A 20,648-nucleotide genomic window follows, 5' to 3' on the forward strand; every position below is an offset into this window, starting at 1 on the left:
CTTTGAAATTAATTTGTGCCATATTTGTCTTTCAAACCAAAGGCACAGAACAGCTCTCAAAGTCACCAGCGTTCTAAGGCATTGATCAAAAAGAGAACTATCAAACATACAGTCTTACAGTAGCGGTTCCTTTTCTGATGTAGACATGAGTCAACTACTGTACAACAAGTGATCCGCTGGAATTAGACAAGTGCTTCTCTTCTTCGAGATGAGGCACAGTTACAATCGCCCTCGCTGATCTCACTTCATCCAGCACAAACAGACACGGCCCTCGCATGGAAGATTAGCAGCAGCTTAACTGCAGGAAACCTCTGTCACAGCACATCAAAGTGTCCCCCCAACTCCCCTCAGAGCAAATTAAACATAATGAAGTCGACTTGCTGTTGAGAAACATGAAATCATCGGCGCTCTATGTCATTCTTTCCATAACATGAGCAGCGAGAAAGCCTCGCTCCTCGTGGCTATGCATCAAAGTCTGCCGTTAGTTTTGAAGTGGAGCTCTGGAAAATGAGGGTAACTTATCATTTGTGCAATTAGGTTTCGGGTTCGATCGATTGCAATTGATGAGGGGGAACAGTAGCCACACGTAATGTGAGAAGAAGGCATGATAGCAACACCTACAGAGAATAATGCAATGTAATTAAAAGAGTCTATTACTGGAAAATGTTGCGCGCACATTCCCCCCGCGGCGCCTCTCGATCAGTGCTACTGTAAGGAAACGTTCAGCTTTTACCTGCTTTACTCTCTTGTACGTTCATCAATAGGTGAAACGCCTCTCATTTGTGTTGGCGACCCCGTTTGTCACGGCACTGGCCCTGGAGGGGAGTGTCTTTTTTTTCCACAGCTGCACACAGCTGGACAAATGAATCCAAGCCCGCGTGATTAACCACACACCACCACAGTTACCAAAGGCATCGCTTATCGATTAATGGGTTGAACGGGGTCATTCATGCTCTGTTCCGGATAGAAATACTTTTGATAATGAATGATGAAAATGATTCTTTTTAGGTCATAGCTTAGCATGAAGACTGCAAACGGGGAAGCACTTGCCCAGTAAAGAATTCCTAAACCTCACTGACTCACTTTGCACAGTTCACTCTAAACAATAATCAGATTTAGCAACATAAAAAGAACTGGTAATCTGCTAATCATTCAGTCCCTTACATGCAATATGTCGTGGAGTATTTCTTACAGATAGTTCAGAATCCGCACGACTGTTGGACACACAGCGTTTGGACATTTAAAATCCTATATTTTGGACTCTCTGTTGTGTTTTCCTGAGCTCTGGACTTTCGGTTGCACTGTGCCTCGGGAAGTTTGTTGGTTTTTGATTTACTTTCTTGTATATTTCCCTTGTGGATTGTTTCTTGTTTTACTCGCTGTGTTATTATTTTGTACATTTCTCCGTGTGTGTGTGTGTGTGTGTGTTCCCCTTTTCTTTACATCATGCCTGCATGTGGTTCACTTGTGTCTCATGAGTTTCACCTGTCTTGTCAGATTTCTCCCCCTTGCACACTCGTGTATATAGTCTTCACTTTCTCAGTGCTTATTATCAGTTCAATATTATTATTATTATTGTTTTGTTTAGTTTTTTTTTACCTTGACTTGGCTTCTGTCAATAAAGTGATCAAGAAATAAAAAAAGATGTTCAGTTTGTGGCTGAACAAGGTCAAGAAGTGGAACTCTCACACTGGTCTGTTTTTAACCAAACTCCATGCAGTCACTGTCTTGGTATTTGCCGTCCTCTGAGAGGAAATATGATGCGGCTTGTTTACCCACTCCCGTATTGTACACCGCAATGTAAACATGCATTATCTTTCCGAGCTTGTGAGCGGCCGTGACGTTCAGCCGCGGCATGTTTCCCCTCACTGCTAAGAGAGTTCTTTTTGTGTCTGATGTCGCAGTGTTTAACCAGCTCCTGACAGATCAGTCATTCCGCTCTCCTCTGCACCTCGGTGTCAAATATTTAGCCGCCCATTCCTGCTATATGCTCAGCATTTACTGTTGGATTTCTACCGTTTCTCCGTCTCTTTGCAGCAGATTTTGGCACAGAGTGTACTCAGCAAAGGTTAACGCTGCGGTTTAACACTGGTTTAACATGGCCGTTGAAAATTAATAATAATAATAATAATACAGCTATTGGAATTAGTTAACAACCAGGATTCAGTTAGGTCAACAAATCCCTGCTTATACTTAGATGAATACATGGTAGACACTGACAGAGTGGGTAGAAAAGGGCAGAAGGTTGGTGGTTTTAGCCTCCGGTTATGAAGCGTGACAGCAAACATTTCACTGGTCACTGCAGTAGATAAAAAAAAAACAGTCTCTTAAAAGCCCTGGTATTTACTGGCTTTGAATAACGTTGAGTTATAGGAATCATTTTCCTGTTGTGCACCTTTTTCTACTCACCCTGGATGGTGCAAAGTCATAGCCCTGAAGCTACGGTGTGCATGGAGTAAACAGGCTGGGCGAAAATCTGGAAAAATCCTTTTTTTTCTTCTGAATTGTATTGCCCTTGAGAGGTTTTTCCGGGGTGTACATTCAGATGAGGAATACCCATCGAGAGAAGGGCGGGAGATGAAGGGCAGGTGCCTTAGAACGACCTGTGTGGTCCTCACACCCCCCTTCTTCTCCCCGCCTCCTGGGGTTGGGGGAGGAAACCTTCTTCTGATGACACGACTCACAGTGTGATAGTATATCATGGTATATATAAGTGATGCGATGCTGTAGTGTGTCCCGACTGCATTTCAAGTACCACACGCACTCTGATGAATGCCTCTGATGTGATGATGTTGCCGCGCTCGACTCTCATCCGTCCCCCCATCGTTTCACCTCCTCTACTTCATCAATCACCTGAGCTCTCCCACTGCTCGCTGCAAAGCTGGACCAATTAGGTCTTCTAATTGTGCCAATTAGCAATTTAACACTCAGATGCACGCCCCAGAATCCTGGAGGTCCCTCCACTCACACATACAAGGACAAGTGGAGGCCTGTTGACTCTGGTGATAGTCTATTTTAAGAAAAACTGCCATAGTAATACTAAAAATAAACAGTAAAGCAAAAACAAACCTCAAATGTATTTGTTCTCAAACTAATTATATTTCATTTACTGTCATCGTAGTGGCCAAAATTGGTATTTAGCCCTTTTTTTTTTTTTGTTAATTAAAATAAAAACTGTAAAATAAAAAATGTTATTTATGGGAGTTGCATAATTTTACTGGGAATTCCAAGTAATGTGGTAGGTGGGTGTGGTTTTCATCTCTTCTGTTCTTTTGCGGGCGGATCAAAACTCCACTATTTTGTGCTGACACATCACATCCTGTTCTTTGTATTCAATAAAATGCCACGAAACTCATTGAGACTCCTCCATACAGTGTCCTCTCGAGGGCCCTCACAACTGAGGAGCAAGACACGCAAGGAAATAAAAAAAAAGTTCACATTTGAGAAGCTAAAATCAAACAATGCTCACATTCATAAATCCGTCTGTCGAGCGCTTTCATTATTTTTACAACGACTTACATCTCCCATCTCTTTTTCTCCCACTCTTGCTTCAAATTGACCTCGCAATCTCCATGATTTGTCCATTTCAGTGGATGAGGGTTAAATGTTTGATGCTGTGGTGCGAGTGAGTGAGTGTCTCTGTGTGTGTGTGTCTCACCCCTGTGTGCAGTCAAAGCAGGCCGGCCTCGAGACTCTCCGTGGTTTAATTAGAGCACACATCGTGCTGCTGCCCACTTCCCTTCGAGAGCACGCATACGCAGACACACACACACACACACACACACACACAACAAAGTCCATACCGAGCGGAACGCAGGCAACAATATATTAAGGCTTAACACACTGTGCTGAGAGAAGACAATGAGCTATTACAGACGCTAGTACAGACATGCTCGCAATTACCCTTCTGAAGGAAGACAAATCTGTTTTCATCACGCACTTTCCCCTCCAAGCTGGACTACATCGTCCCCTCGGAAGAAGAAACTTTTATTATTACGTGGACAAGCCCCCTTTCCGTTTGAGCGTCATCAGCCTATAGACTCTGTGCCGCTGCCGTAATTATCCGCCGCTTGCCTCGGGACACTTAACGCCCATACTTTTGAATTCAAATTGCTTTATTGGCAGCGGTTTAGCGGCAGGAAAGGCAACAAAAGCTACAGAGGTGCTTCAATAGATGTGGCCAATGCAGTAATACGGCTAATGATGACTGGAAATAGGACAATTATGGCACGGTGATAAAAAGAAAAAGAGAAAAAGAGAGAGCGTGAAAGAGAGGACGAAGTAATGGTGAATTTTTGTAGACTCAAATAGTGTGTGTTTTTTTGTCTGTGCATGTGAAGTCATCATTTCCATTACATAACACATCCCCACCAGTATGATGATGCTATAATCTCCTCCATGCCTCGTGCATTTCTGGTTCAGGGCCTGTTACATGAGGATTTGCACATTGGCGCAGTAGATTACATGAATGAGTGTTACAGTGTGTTGCCACTCATTCATGTGCGGGTCAGTTTAAGGCTCGCGGTGCACATGTGTGTGTGTGTACTGTACGTTACCAGAAAGTATCCCACACTGCAATAAGCTGCTTACAGACGACCAGTATTGACCCTTCACTTTACTGGGCAGTGAAAGGCTCACCCTAATCTCTATAGGCTCTTCATCCACGCTCCCTCTCTCTCTCTCTCTCTCTCTCTCTCTCTCTCTCTCTCTCTCTCTCTCTCTCTCTCTCTCTCAATGCTTCATCTCCACAAATAAATAACAGAAATATTGAGGCATCAGTGTGGATGTTGGGGGGAGAGCCGGGAGCTAGAATATAGTTTGCCAGGAGGTATTTTATGCATGTCCTCACACAGGTCACGTCAGGCTAAAGTGAATATGATTTCTCATACATTATAAAAATAACAGAGCGATGTGGAGCAGTGGAAATGTGAGTTCCTTGCCTTGAGAGGGTGTTGATCTGTGCAGTTAAGTGAAACACATTGCGCACCACGTGAAATGTTCCAAAACTTGAGCTTATTGCCTCGATGTCAGCAAAACTGTCTTTAGATTACGTTTTTGTCATTCCATCTGCTTTCACCTGGCGACAGTTGAAGGGAAAGTTGCGCTGACGATGTTTCAAAGAATGTATTTCTGTCTTGGTTGAGCTATAATAACTCTTTCTCTCCCCCTCTCCCCTCGTTGTCTACTCCTTTCTCCCTTCCTTTCTCCCTTCCTTCCTTCCTTCCTTTCTGTCTCCTCCTGCAGGACTCTGTTGACTGTTCAGAACATCAGTCTCATGATCAGGATGATAGAAGACCAATAGGGATGGAACGCAACAGAGCCATGGCTGGGGAAGCATTTCGAATCGCCATTGCTCAGAATCAGCACTGACGTGACGCGCAGACCAAGTTTTCAACCAGCAACTCTTCTGTTCCTCATCTCACCTCCACTCAGTGCTTGTGGTTAACGCTCCTGTCTGCTAATCCCTCTCTTATGCTTTATCTTCCGATTTGTCGGTTCGTAATCCCGCCGTCTTTCACAGAAAACACAGAGCGACTCCACAGCAGACGAGAAGCAAGAGGCCCGACAGTATGAATACAGTCATGTACTCCCTTCCGCTTCCTTTATGCAGACAGAGTCGGCGGGGTTTGTCGCCCAGGACACGCCCCCTCTTTCTTTTGACAGACTGGTGCCTGATGGGCGCGCTCAGCCTCACTCTGCTGCTCAGCCTGGCCTCCAGCCAGAAGATGGACCCGTCCAAACACCCCATAGTCACCACCAACTACGGCAAGCTCCGAGGTATCAAGAAAGACTTGAACAATGAGATCCTAGGCCCCGTGGAGCAGTACCTGGGCGTTCCCTACGCCACGGCACCCATCGGCGACCGCCGCTTTCAGCCGCCCGAAGCCCCGGGATCCTGGCAGGAGATCCGCAACGCCACGCAGTTCGCCCCCGTGTGCCCGCAGAACATCCACGGAGTGCTGCCAGAGATAATGCTGCCCGTGTGGTTCACGGACAACCTGGACGTGGCAGCGGGCTACATCCACAACCAGAGCGAGGACTGCCTCTACCTCAATGTCTACGTGCCCACAGAGGACGGTGAGTGGACTGTTTTACAGTGAGGGACGGTGGCGGGTGGGACTTGAGGGTATTTGTGGATAAAAGTAAGGTTTTGATTCTTAGCTACTCATTATGCCACACCCCCTGAGTTACTGTTGCTATGTTAATACGACTAAATCTGCTAGATTACAGATTCTGCCCTTAATTGGAAGCGATTTACGGTCTTTTTAACCGTTTTGCGGCGGACTTGTTTTTCAAAGGTCACCAGGTCTTATCCTCGCAGTCACTTACCTATGCTTACGACAGGAACATCCCCCAAAATTACAGCAGATTTTGAGCTGTTTTGCACATTTTAAAAGAATCAGAAGCAGACTTATGTGCTGTTTAGCTCGCTTTTACTCTTGGACGAGCAAGACGGAGCTTAGTTTTGGGCGACTTCCGCTCATTGAACGGTGAATCAGGTTCACTCTTGGTCTAATTGTCTGAGAAACTCCAGACAATATTTTCCTCCTTTTCAAGGTTATCGCACTACTTTCAACAGACTGCACAGACAATTCTCCTCGATGGTGAAAAGAGAAAAAAAAAAAGAGGTTTGTGTCGGCATGTTCCCACGCAAGGGTCGGACATTTTTTTCAATGACCAACCCTCTTCCTTGTTTTCCCCGTCATGGTGTTATACTGTAAAACAAGAGGTCAGGACTGGGGCAGTTTCCTGGTGCTTCATGGGTTATGGTTTAGGTGACATTTGATTTTTTGTGGGGTGTTTTTTTTTTGTTTTTAAAAACAACCATCTTCATTCTGCGGATGTTTTTGTCTGCCCGAGCATCCGCGCTGTCCGCTGCGTGAGCAATGAAAGCCAAAGATTCCCATTTTGTGGACGAGTGTGATGTAGGGCTAATTAAATAAATAACGGTATCACTTTCTTCAATATTAATATAAGAAAAGTTCAAAAACGCATCAGTGCTGTTAAATGTATTGCCTCCCTGTTTAACATGTGTTTGTTTTTTTCTGTGCATCGAACATCTTAACACATCCATTAACTTCACTCAAGAGCAAAAAATGTTTTTGTTGTTTCTTTTTTTTTTTCGAATCGTTCAAACGTTTCATCATTTTTTTGGCCCAGTTGGAGTGTTTTATGAGCAATCGCCCTCCTATCCTTCTCTCTCTCTCTCTCTACCGTCGGTTACTGTATTTGTTTTTGTACATCTCAGATATAAGCTGCACTAACCCAGCTTCTTTTTCACAGAGTGTTTTTCTTAAAAACTGAAGACAAAGATCACATTGTTTATATCTGTATTTGATCTGTATTTCTCTCTACATACACGTGGCTTAGTGCAGTGATGACGCACTGACTTCCTCTTAGATCGTTCTTTTCCAGCGCTTGCATTATTTACATGGATTTTTATTTAGCTTCTTGCAGCCTAACACTCTTCCTTGCACCTCGACATTGTGACACCGCAGCCTCAGCCCTCGCCGGCCCACATCATTATCACTTATCTTACCTCGGGCACATATAGAACACCGCAGATCACATTTTGAGTCCTTTCACACTGTCACACAGTCTGTTTTTTCTTCTTTTTCCTCTCCTGGTGAACATGATGCTCTGGAAATGTCACACTTTAAACATACGGTGACCTTCACTTATCGTCATAACCCAACATTGACAGAGTGATACACGGTCATTACCTCACTGTTTATTGACTTAAAAGAAAGAAAAAAAAGGTTTAAGCAACATTTGCAAACATTAATGACGACTTGCCTCGATTTATGAAAACATTCGTCATTGTATATCATCAGTATGGGCGTATTTATGGCGGTCAAGTCAGGCATGACATTGCTCGCCTCATCTTTCCTCCCTCATCTCCTGCCTCTCCTCTTGCATTGATTATTTTGTTTTCTTTTTTGTGAGGAGAGGAGAAGAGTGGAATAAAGACGAAGGCGAACCAGAAAGTAATGTTTGGGCCAAGAGAAGTAGAATAGAGGCCACCATGAGAGAGATAAAATATTATATTATGTTATATTATAAGTAAATATGCCAGTTTACTGTACCTCTGGTTACTTTTCAAAAAGCAAAAATCCATGTGGGATTTTATACCTTGATATATATATATATATATATATATATATATTATTTTATTTTTTATTCATTTTCTATAAACGTAGGATACTGTATTTTTTGATGTATGAGGCAATGATGAAAGGAAAGAGTCTTTCTATCGAGTACTTTTAAAGCCTTTCTATTGGTTTTGAAGTAGTTATGAGCTTAACTCAGTGTCACGCACTGCAAAGTTCCAACTGTGGTGCTTAACTCTGAAATGCAAACTGTGAGTTTATCATTTTTCACACGACTCTCTCTCTCGCGACATTGTCACACAAGAAATGGTTTTGTTTTGAGTCCAGACGGACGGAGGCAACAGCAAACAGGTTAGCGTATGACTGACAACACACAGCGATACACTCATGGAAAGTCCAGGGTTTCACTTCTGCTGAAATACACAGAGCCCGGTGTCAGACGCAGCGACCAAACAGACGCTAAATCATATCATCACCAGCAACAAAAACCACTGTGAGTTACACAATGCAGCTTTACATAATGGTCACACGGCCACTGAATCAAAAAAAAAAAAACACCACTGAGTCGCTCTGATTTTCTCCTTTCAAGCAGCTCAGTTCCCTTCTTTTCTTGTCATGTTCAAAAACATGAAAGCTGCAGCTCTCTGTATCTCCCTGAGGCCTTTCATTTGTGTCCCTTTAGTGGGACACCCTTAACACAAAATCCTGACAATCCTCCTGTAATAAGTGGATTAATCCCCCAGAATTACTTCTTAATGCCGCCATCATAGCAAATGGAAGAACGTGAGGCACTCAGACATGAATGTGTGTTTGTTCATAGATAAACAAATGCGCCAACATTTGCTGTTTACTCATAGCTCCCTAATTAATACTTAAGTGCTTGGTAAGTTTAAGGCGAGGCCATGTGTTGTCATTTTCCATTAACTGTGGCACACATGAATAAACATGTTTGTGCGTTGGTAATAATTTAGAAACAGACCAAGAAATACTTGTAATCATCTTTCAGTAATAACTTGGAATCACACTCGTTCATGTCTAATTAAGAGCCGCTTAATTTAACACGCAGATGAGGATTTTTCTTTGTTTTTAGATTCCCCTCACACTGTGCTCGACATACTTGAGCCTAAAGAGACACAACATTTCATTATATTCCAATCATACCTGACCTATTCTGAGAACAGTCCTGTAGAAAGCATTATTATTATTGTCATGTTGAGTGACCTCCAGCTGTAGTAATTATAATGGGATGGAAGAGGTCATATAATCGGGTGATGGGGAAACTCTGATCGAGGAGACTGATGTTCGTTCCCCGTTTCCAACGTCAGTTATGTTCGTTTTACTCACTAAATATTACACTTACTTTATTATTTACATGATTAAAATTGCAACCGTCGTTGAACAGTCCGTGGTGCTTCAGGTTAGAGGAAAAACCTTTTTCATTTTTGTTTGTTTGTTTATTTACAAAACGTGCAAATCGCCCAAGGTTTACTTTTTGTGTTTGTCTTGGGCTAAAACAAGTTCCCACCAAGTTTTGTGAAATTCGGTGCAACTTCATCTCGGCGTGCACCATCTTCGTTTCGCCTTAGGGGGGCACATGAGTTTTTATGCATGTTAACCCACTCAAAAGTGACCGCAATGACACGGAATAATAACAATCACCTGAAGGATAACAATAGATTCCTAGCTTTCGTGCTCTGGCACAAAAAAAAAAAGAATATTGGAGGATAAATGACTTCAAAGTGAAAGTGAATTTGAGTGCCACAGTGATGTGAAACCATAAACACAGCTTGCAGTCCTTGTCCATTGTGTTTGCATTTAATACCAGGCGTTAGGACCCAGGGACTTTGCCCTCCAGCAGTTTGCTGCCTTACCAAACACTGGAAGGGAGGGGGGCTCCGCTGGTTCCCGCGGAGATGGCATCCCATAAATCGTAGCGAGAGATTTTCATGTGGCTCCTGCAGAGTCATGATGGATCAATGGACGAGGGGAAGGGAGGAGAGGACTGGTCTGCACTGCCGCCGCCGCTGCTGCTGCCGCCGCTGCTGCCGCCGCTGCTGCCGCCTCAGGCACTAAGACAAACCACATGCTTCTCTCAGCAGTCAGCAGCTGTTAAACAGAGCACAAGACGTCATGGTGAATGAGTTGGAATAGTTAGACTCAGCCGCCCCCCAACAGGAACTATCTCTATTAATGTGTACTCACACAAAGATTTTATTATTATATTTAATTCTCATTCAACAAAAAAAACGCCTAGTTTGATGGCGTCAGGTAGCAGTGTGGGATCAGGAGCTCCAGCTCACGGTAAAGTGACTGATCCTCTCGGGTCATTTTCTCAAAGTCTCTTTTTTTAACGATAAGCTTTTGAAAAGTGCGACACCCTCCGTCGCAAACCAAATTCCCCTGCAGAAAAGTGGCTGGCTGCTATAGTTTTGGTAATTGCTTAATCTGTTGATTATTTTCTCAATGAATGGATTCGGGGGGTTTTTAGGGTCAGAAAAATGTTGGAAAAATGAATTATTGTGGCCCCGACAGAAGACATTATGATTATCTTATTTTAATGCAGTCATTCACTAAAGGAAGAGTTAGATTAAACCACTTCTCACTCATCCATTTGACACTTCTGGATTGCTTTATTTGCCCCGTACCCTTCACTTACTCTTTGTCCATTCACTGCAGTGCTGTCACGATTATCGCCCATTCTTCAGGAGACAGACGCCACCGCTCCACGTGGGCCGTCATTGGTGGTAGGCTGAGGTTTCACCCTGATAAGCTGCTACAAAGTGCCTTTTAAGCAGCTAGTTCGACTCAATTAATCCTGTTCTTGCGGGGTATACATCAGTTTTGCCAGATAACCCTTTGAGATTTGAACCGCTAACCTCAGCATTGTTAGCACTGCGCTTCTCGGGCTGAGCCTTATAAATTATTCCGCCCGGCGCTTCATCCTTCTGAATGCATCAGGCTCACACGCGCTCGCGTCGTTCACGTTCTGCAGTATTTCATTTTTTTTCCGAGGGGGATTCATCAAGAAGGGTTCGATACTAACGCAAGTGGCCGAGGGCTGCGCCGCGCCACCGCCGAAGGCCTGGAGAGGAATGAGAAATGAATAGAAGTGATAAAAACACAGCGTTACAAATTTAAAAGAAGAAAAACAAAGCTGCCTACATGCAGCACAAGTCTGAATATTTATATATATATATATATATATATATATATATATTTCTATATGATGCCAGATGGGGTGAAAATACTGTAGATCACCATCTTTCTGCAAGTACAAGGCAGTGCTCTTCCTCCAGAATGAACAATAGACATTACGTACAGCATGGGTGCCTGCAGCTCCCGGGGGACTCATGAAATATCCACTGTCTTTCACACACACACACACACGTACCTTTTATCTCACACCCACACCTTCAGATGTGAGCCTGCTTGCCAGAGCTGAAGGAGACCAAACAGAGTCTCTAATAAAAAAGACAAGGACATGGAGAGAAGCAGAAAGTCAGACTTCAAGTTCGGCCCCTCTCTGGATAGTTGTTGCTTTATGGAAGACGGAGTTCAGAACAGAGAGCAACTTCCTGCCCGAGGTCCAGCCCTTACAAACACAATCTGACATTCCGTCTTTGTTTCTGAACCTCCTCTCATGTTTCACCTCACTGTGTCTTCACCCCCCTCTCTCTCTCTCTCTCTCTCTCGCCGGCCGGCCCCGGTCAAAGGCTTTTGTGCTTCTGTGGGAGGTCGTGAAGGTGAAGGGAAAGTCAGGCGCGTTCACTCACGTTCAACTTTTTTCTATCGATCCATCACGGAGTGTCCAGGACATGCTGCAGCTAGAGGACACCAGCAGCACTCAGTGTCTACTCATTTAAACACGGAAAGGACAATAATAATAATTAATAATATATATATATATATATTTTTACCAGAAGTGAATGGAGCTAAAATCGCATCATAAAATGTTGTTTAGTTTAGTTTAAGTACAATAAAGTCCACTGATGAGGCTAACCTTGTGTTTTACTGCATCAGAATACAGAACTGATACTAAATTACTAAATAGTTTCCTTCACTAGTTTACTTTACTAGTGCTTTAATAGTTTCCTTCACTAGTTTACTTTACTAGTGCTTTAATAGTTTCCTTCACTAGTTTACTTTACTAGTGCTTTAATAGTTTCCTTCACTAGTTTACTTTACTAGTGCTTTAATAGTTTCCTTCACTACTTTACTAGTGCTTTAATAGTTTCCTTCACTAGTTTACTTTACCAGTGATTTAATAGTTTCCTTCTATGTTTACTTTACATAGAAAAATTAAGACAGTTTTTCTATGGCTGACACATGATGCTGATTTAATAACTTAAAACAATATAAATACATTGAATTTATGAATATACTTGCTTTATAATTCAAAATACATCTCAAAGTGTGAAAAGGGGCAAAGCACCACCATCATTAATAAGAGATTCAAAAGGTAAACAAATGAAAAACACACTTAAGTTGCCTGTGAAGTACACATTTCTTACTACACTTCTACACTACACTACAACTACACTTCTAGTCTGTCTCTAATCTGACTTTTCTGTTTGATGAAACTTTATGAGAACAAAAAGCAGATTATTATTATTCGTGTGATAATCGGCTAAGGCCTAATCATCAAACTCTCATCAATGGGTCTGTAAAAACCATTGACTTTGAGGTAATCCTTTGGTTGACAGCCCGTTTAAAACGCATAAATAGACATTTAAACCAAGAATATTTATTTGTTGAGTCTGAAGAGTGGGATTGAAGTGTTTGTGGTGATCAACACGGTTGAACAATAGTGTATGACATGTAAATGACTTGATTTAAAGGCAAAATAATCTGATTACATGCACCCTTAGGGATCGACGGAGCATCTTGGATGATGAAATAATTCCATTCTTAAAGGGCAAACCTGACTGTCTCCTCAGTTGTACTAATGGATATATGTCTTTATTTAGATACATAAAAGAGCATTCTGACGTGAGTCAAGATGCCCAGAAGCTCTCCAGTGGTGACAAAGTCTTATTATGTTTGATATTTGCAGAGAATCTGGTCGCTGCTGCTGCTTAACAGAGAGCTCCAGTGTGAGACATGAGCTGAGAGGAGAGCAGGGCTAAGTTGGCATAGATGCCGTGTGTGATGGACTGTTGAAGTGGAGGAATAGGTTATTAGAAATGTGTCCAGAACCACTGAGGCTAACAAGTCTTACAAGACAAATCTGTACAGACAAAGAGAAGCCCACTTACGTCGGGTCTGTGGAAGTGGGTGGGGAAAAAAACCCAGAAGAAGAAATGGAGCGATCGCTGTCAGGAAACAGAGCTTTGGCTTGTTGCGTGAGGTTTGTGGTGGAATGCTAATTTTAGATGTGAGAGAAGATGATCTGTGAAGTTTTCTCCAGTGAGTGGGACGTTGTCCAGTTTGTCTAATTGGTTTGAGTATAAAAGGTTTAGAAAGCCGGAGTGTGGAGAAGGATATTGCTCAGCTGTCCAGCAGAAAGTTAAATGGTCAGAAATCACATTTATAACAGTGATAATAATGAGTTATTTGGAGATAAATCCAGAAAGTTTTTCAGTAAAGATGCTATTTTCCATTTTGCCTCAGTGGATTTTTACTCATCTTCCTTTCTTTTTCTTTTTTTTTGTCTCCGTTGACTCAATGCACAGAATGTCATTTCGGCCACTAGGGGTCTCTCAATCAAAACAATAAAAGAAGACCTAGTTTGACGAAGCAGGTGGAATCATGGGACTTGTTGTCAGCGGCAGAATGCACAGCAAAAATGACAATGAGTGGTTGTAATAATCCACAAGTGACACGTATGCTGATGTGTGATGTTTGGTATGGGCTGAGGTAACACTGAGGTAAGCAGGAGTGGAATACACAGACAGTGGTAGGACAGACAGGTGTTCTGAAAGGTCCTCCATTATCAGTTCATAAATAAAGCAGATGACATCATTAAAAGGTCCATTACCTTGAATACAAACAATGATTTTTATGGATTTCAAGAGTGTTTTGGCCGCGTTACTCAAATACATATTACATATTATATCTTTAACAACTTAAACACACATTTCATGCATATTGTTAAAGATTTATACCAGGTCTGTGGCATTTTTTAGTGTTCTCAATTTATTTGATGTCTGTTGTAAACAATGTTCGCTAAAAATACTCACCATTCAAATCCGTTCAAATCACTATTTTTGATGCAAAATGACAAAAACTTGGCAGTTTAAGGGTTAAAACCTTAAAAAAGCATTAATGTTTGATATGTATTATGAGGACCGATAATATATAATATCTGATAATAATTATTTTCACCATTTTTCATCGCCTCGTCTGTTTACAAGCACATTTTGGTGCATTTTATGATAAATAAATAAAAATAATAATGCATACAAACAAATGTTTCTGCTAATCTTACACATATTATGGTAGGCTGCAAAAATCAAACCAAAAATAATCTTGTTTTCCTGAAAGATAAATCATTTATTGTGTTTTTTTAGACCATAAAATGAAGCTGCATCATCACAAAACATGGCAATTTAAGGGTTCAAATTTAAATCTTTACTATGTATGGAAAGGACTGATGTTGGTCTAAAGCAATAAAACTAATCTAATCTAATCTTTAACATTTGGAACGCTCGCAGCACGTGTCGTCTCTCCATTGTGCCTATGATGACTGTAACTATGGCAAATATTTGCATTTTTGTCACTCAGTAGCTCGACCCACTGTAGATGCACGCAGATTCAGCACTTTCCTAATGTGATTACACGGCCGAGGCAGAGTCCACTGCCAGATTTATGATATTGATCAGAGTTTGGAGCCGCCACTTCGCCTCTGAAAGAACTGCGTCGCTGCTGACAGACACCGAATGAGGAGAAGATGAAAACCAGGCATGAAGTGCAGAATTTAGATTGAAGACACAAGACTGGGGATGTGGGGCGGATGGGGTTGTCTTGGCAACCGTGCAGCACTTCCTGTATCAGGGTGTGCATCAAAGGCTGCGTGCATTTTGCCTTTCCACTAGAGTCTGAATGAAGGAATTAGCGAGGGCTCAGTTCCAGCTATTTTTAGCCTGTGAGCCAGAGAGATGGAAAGGAAGCAGGGGATGGGAGGGGGCAGTTGAGGAGAGTTTGTGTGTGTGTGTGTGGCTGTGATTTAGCATCCAATGGGTGTGTTCATGTACATCACATGATCCTAACGATCTCTGCATTGTTTTGTTTTTTCACACACTTTGTCGCATTAATGAAAGCCATCGTTTTGATTGTCTCTCCTCCCCCCGTCTTCCTCTGTGTTCCTTTCATTCAGTCGGTATTATAGCTCAGCCTCATGCAGTGCCAACCCCTTCATCCGTCTTCTGCTTTCACAGTCCCACCATTTTGCTTCCGTGCCCTCTCTCTCTCTCTCTCTCTGTCCCCCTCCCTCTTCACTTTTTCTCCACCTCACAGCTTCGCAATCATCACCCCGTACACTTTGGATAAGCAATGGAGGCAGAAATAGTATTTAGCCGCAGACAGCCCTTTTAAATGATCTTAGCCTCAGGAGAGTGGATTGACTTTACAACAGTACTTAAACAATAAGCTCTCGGGCTTGTACTGGCCGCGTTCTCTTGGCTTGGCCTCAGTAACGGCGTTCCAGCACAATCTGGAGAAACATCAGATTTAACTCAGGGACTGATGAAGTACGTTTAATTGGATTTGATGAAGTCTGATGAACCCGTGAAATGGGAAATAAGCGACTACGGGCCACACGGTTGGTGGAGTGGTTAGCTCTCTTGCCTCTGCAGCAAGAAGACCCGGTTGGAACGAGGGCCTTTTTGCATGTTCTCTCTGTGTGTGCGTGGGTTTTCTCCACGTTCTCCGCTTTCCTCCCACAGTCCAAAAACATGCAATGTGAGGATTAGGTAAATTGGACACTCTAAGTTAGTGAGAGTGGATGGTTATTTGTCTCTATGTGGTCCTGTGATGGACTGGCAAACTGCACCACCCGGGATTGGAAGGATAAAGCGGCAGAAGATGGATGGATAAGCTAGACTTCCACCTTCTCTTCCAGCTTCTTCTTAAAGAGTTATTGCATCAAAACATGTTAAAAAAAAGCACTTGAAGTTGAAATTGGTGGTTTTATTTGTACGACATTGTGTATCACCTTTTCATTGGTGTTAGTACAACAGAAGAGATGTGCTGAAGCGGTGCTTTTTCCGTCACGTCCACGCTCCGACACGGTGCCGCTTTGTTATGTAATGTAAAGCAGAATTGGGCAGTCATAAACCACCATCAGTTCTCCGTGAATTAATCCTCCCGTTTATTGATACTGTTCACGCTCTGCATCGCTGAGTCAGCAGCATGGTCAGCCGCTCTGGTTCCATGTTTCTAATGAGACCAACATCATTTGAAAATTACCAAGCAACGCTGTGAAATGGAGATAAGCCCGAGTGCAGAAAGAGGGAAGCGCGGTGTTGCAGGAATGTATTGAATTATACCACTGAAGCGAGTGAAATTGATATTAGACATTGTTATTTCATTTTTAAATAGGGGATCATTGCCATGCCTGTATGCTAAATATAAAAATGTATGCACTACAATAAAAGAACAGCTTGTAGGGAGAGAAAAATTATGATTTCTGCACAGACGGGACCCAGTCGACTTCTGTTTCCTGCGTCCATGGAGACTGGAAACTGGAAACACAGTTTTCTCAGGCCAAAGGTGTCTTTGTTTCCAAATGACCTTGAGAGAAGAAGATAGAGGACGATCAAAGAGTTTGGCAACCTGTGCAGTGTATAGAAATGACTCTTCTCTGAAGATGCATGTGATACATATACACTTGTATATAAATACACACCGTCACACACTCTGTCTTACACACATTCTTGTACATCTATCTTAGTGTGGACATAATGCATTCCCCCTTAGCCTAACCTTAACCATCACAACAGCATGCTTACCGTAACCCTTAACCCTTTAACACCGAGCGCATCGCAGACGATACACCAAGCGGTTTCTGAAAAGCTGAGGAGTTGCACAACAAAGCCAACGTGTGGTTATTACGGTTATTTCACTCGAGCTGTTGCAGGAAGCTGCAGATTCAGCATCTTTGTCACCGGAGAGGAGAGAGTTGGATAAACGCCTGTACAGAGTTTCCATTTTGGGGGCCTTTTTTGTGGACATTGAGACAAAAACTCATGTTACTCTAAACATACTTTCATACTGTTCATATTTCAAATTTAACATGCAAAATCTGGTGTTCGTGGACAGTGTTATTCCTAAATAAAACTTTATTGTTTTTCCCCATTGTAAATTGTTAAAACAGTATTTAAACATGCATTAAATTATAAGTAACTGCCAGATATCAAAAGTTATTCTGGTAAAATGTAGTAAGGAAGTAAGGAAGAAAAGTCCAGACAGACATTTTGAGGCTTAGGTGTTAAAGGGTTAGAGGTATAGTGTGTAAAATGAAACAACATTTATTGGTGAAGTTGCACCACCTCATCTTCCCGTAGCCTTCAGTTATCATCGAAACTCAAATGTGGTTTATTGTAAAAAATGTGCTTGTCCAAAATGGCCGCCTCTGCATCGAGCTGACTGGGCTCCTGATATAAATTGTATACTTTAAGATAAGTATCATTATTTGAGCTTTAATTTCTGCTAAGTGAAAATCATTTTACCAAACATTTACACACAGGACCTTTAACTTAACCCTTAACACACACACACACACACACACACACACACGCACACCCATCTCTTTCAGTGATGCTCAAAGAGCCATCTCTTTAGGTCTTGTGAAGCTGTGATGGCAAGTGGCAGTGAATGCAAATTGCCCTCTTCCATGTGTGTGGGGCGGGGGAAGAGGAAAGATTAAAAGAAAGGAGTGAAGGAAGAGATAGTGGGAGAGCAGGAGGTTATCCAGAGGTAAGACCTCCTCCTCCTCCTCCTCCTCCTCCTCCTCCGATGGCCAAAGTGTGTAGATTCCTTAACAAAGGAGAAATTCAATGTGTCCATGCAATGCAATTCATCACTAGTTGCTGCTGGGTTTAACCTGACCCTGAGTATTAATGACTGTACATTCAGTCTAATCCATGAAGTATAACACACACACACACACACACACTAGCCTCAAAATGTCCTTCTTGACTTTGTTTGCCTATTTTAACTATAAAAGAGCCAGAAAATATGCTATGAGTGAGTGCTTTTGCACATTTTTTCCAGGATAACTGTCATTATCTGGCAGTTACTGTATTTACAATACACTGCATGTTAAAATAGTGTATTGACAATTTGAAGTGAAAAAACCCCAAAAAAATTTATTTAAAACACTGTAGTTGCACATGAATGTGATACACTTGAGATATGAACAGGATAAAACATTTAATGTAACATTTGTTTGAGTTTTTGTCTCAATGTCCAAAAATAGGCCAAAAAATGTAAACTTTGTATTGGCATTTTTCCAACTCGTTCCTCTCTATTGACAAAGACGCTGAATCGCCGTCTTCCTGCAACAGCGCGAGTGAAATGACCGTAACAACCACATGTTGCAACTTCTTTTGGTTACAGTTATGCAGAGTGTGCCGTCTGTGACGGTTCATTATTTTTGAGTGTAGCCAACCCTCTCAGAAATGTTTTTTTGTTGGTGTATCGTTATGATGTATCTTGTGTGTGCTGCATTGTCACATTTCAGCACCATGGACAGCGCCACACACTGTACACACACTGCTTCTCCCACTCACGGCACAGAGAACCGCGTTGACATTCTTCTCATCCGATGCTCGTCGCTGTATATTTTCAGTTTGAAGCCATCCACTTCTCATTAAGTGAGGCTTGGGCTCAACAGTTGATTGTTTTCAAACTGAAATTGCAATTTAAAGCGGCGCAGGAGTTAATTGTTCTACTCCTTTTGATTGTTTTGTATGTTCTCTGTAAATTAAAAGCAGTGCACTGCTCATTTTTTTTTTATCTCAGAGTTATTTTCCACGTATTAATTGGTGGTTAATATTTTGAATCTACAGTATGACACAGCGAATATTGAGCTCAGGCTTTTGTTTTTGTGTTATTGTTAAGGCTCAGTAAGTCGGTTGCCTGTTGTACGGTGCAGTGAATGCAGCAGCTCCAGGTCTTACATCTTGGTGACAAAATACAAACACACTGCTGGTGTTTTCGTATGATGCAGCTTGGAAGACGTAAAATAGCTTCAACGGAGAGAGGGAGAGAGAGAGCAAGAGACAGAGAGCGAGAGAGATCGCAGTTGACCCGTCCAAAAGCTTTAAAATAACATGTTCCTTTTATTACTGCTGTCAGTGCTTCCTTATTTCCCCGAGGTCTCTTTTATTTTTGCATTTAACAGGATTTAAATCCTATTTTAGAAGACCTCAGTGAGACAAATCAGCATAAATGGAAAGTCGCACATGGTATCATTACTCACTATAATCAGGCTTATTTAAAAGTGGGATATTTCTTTAGTGGAACGTGCACAGCTTGCATACGTAAGGTGTGAGAGATGGGGAATCTAAGGGAAGCATATGGGAGGTTAAAGATAAATGGTCATGTTTCGGCATCTCTGCGCCCCCTCTGGACATTTGACCCAGGTTACCTAAATTACTCCATATGCTTCATCCTTTCAATCTGTCAGTTTAGTAGCTCACTGGTTGCAGTGGAATACTGCATACTTCTTACAAGGCTGATGTGGTCATGGAGGACGAGGTGGATACAGATTGAAGCAGGGAGGAAGGACAGCATAGGTTCAGTCCCAAGCTTTGTGCTCCACTTCTTTGTGTCCCCGCTCCCCAGTGCAGTGCTCAAAACACTTTAATGAAGACGTGCTGAAACTGCTGTTTGCTCTAACGATGCCTATTTGTAGTCTTAAATCCTTTGGTAGAATGAAGTAGCACATCTCATCACTTACAGTTGACGTCTACAGCCTTCCGTATTTAGTAGCAAATCATCATTGGCACCGGCTACAAAAGTCTCCCTTTAAATGGAACTGTTTTAAAAGTGTCAACATAGTTGATCATAAAATAGTAGTCAAACATCATCAATCGTAAAACTGTACAGTTTGGCCACCACAGCTGCTAAAGGCCAAGGTGATTACAAGTACAAAATCAACTCGAACTAGAATACATTTCCTAAGCAACACGTTTTCTGAACAACATATTTATATCTGAATATGACAGTGTTTTAATCTTTTCTGGCTGAAGTCAGGGTGATTATAACCATTACTCTGGTCCTGGAAAAGATCTGGATTTTTCCTCAAAGCATTGGAACGTTCTCTCTTTTAAGAGGACACTGTGTCAAGCCATTAAAACGCAGCACAATGTTCTCATAACTGTTCTGTAACAATTCCTAAAAAAACGTTTGGTGGTGGACTGCTGCCTGGTTGTTATGTTCCCAGATACAAATATAATCACGGAGAAAATACAGAGATTTTGTGTCATGAACATTAGATCTCTTGACTTTAACCGTGAATGTCTGGAGCTATTAGAGTTCTTGGGTGAAAAGGAGAAACTTTGTGTTTGAGTGATTGAAAATACTTTGGCGTTA

General features: G+C 42.1%; 1 protein-coding gene across 3 annotated transcripts in view; it reads left to right on the forward strand.

Moving 5' to 3' along the window:
- nlgn2a (neuroligin 2a) overlaps window positions 1–20,648 on the forward strand; it is a 166,399-nt gene that overhangs the window by 59,390 nt on the left and 86,361 nt on the right. For all 3 annotated transcript variants that reach the window (XM_044020809.1, XM_044020808.1, XM_044020807.1), the window contains one exon: window positions 5,245–6,078. In XM_044020809.1, coding sequence (XP_043876744.1) covers window positions 5,571–6,078 — 508 coding nt within the window. In that variant the 5' untranslated portion in view covers window positions 5,245–5,570. The remainder of the gene's footprint in view (window positions 1–5,244; window positions 6,079–20,648) is intronic.

This window comes from Solea senegalensis, linkage group LG3 (assembly GCF_019176455.1).
Source record: "Solea senegalensis isolate Sse05_10M linkage group LG3, IFAPA_SoseM_1, whole genome shotgun sequence".
NCBI lineage: Eukaryota > Metazoa > Chordata > Actinopteri > Pleuronectiformes > Soleidae > Solea > Solea senegalensis.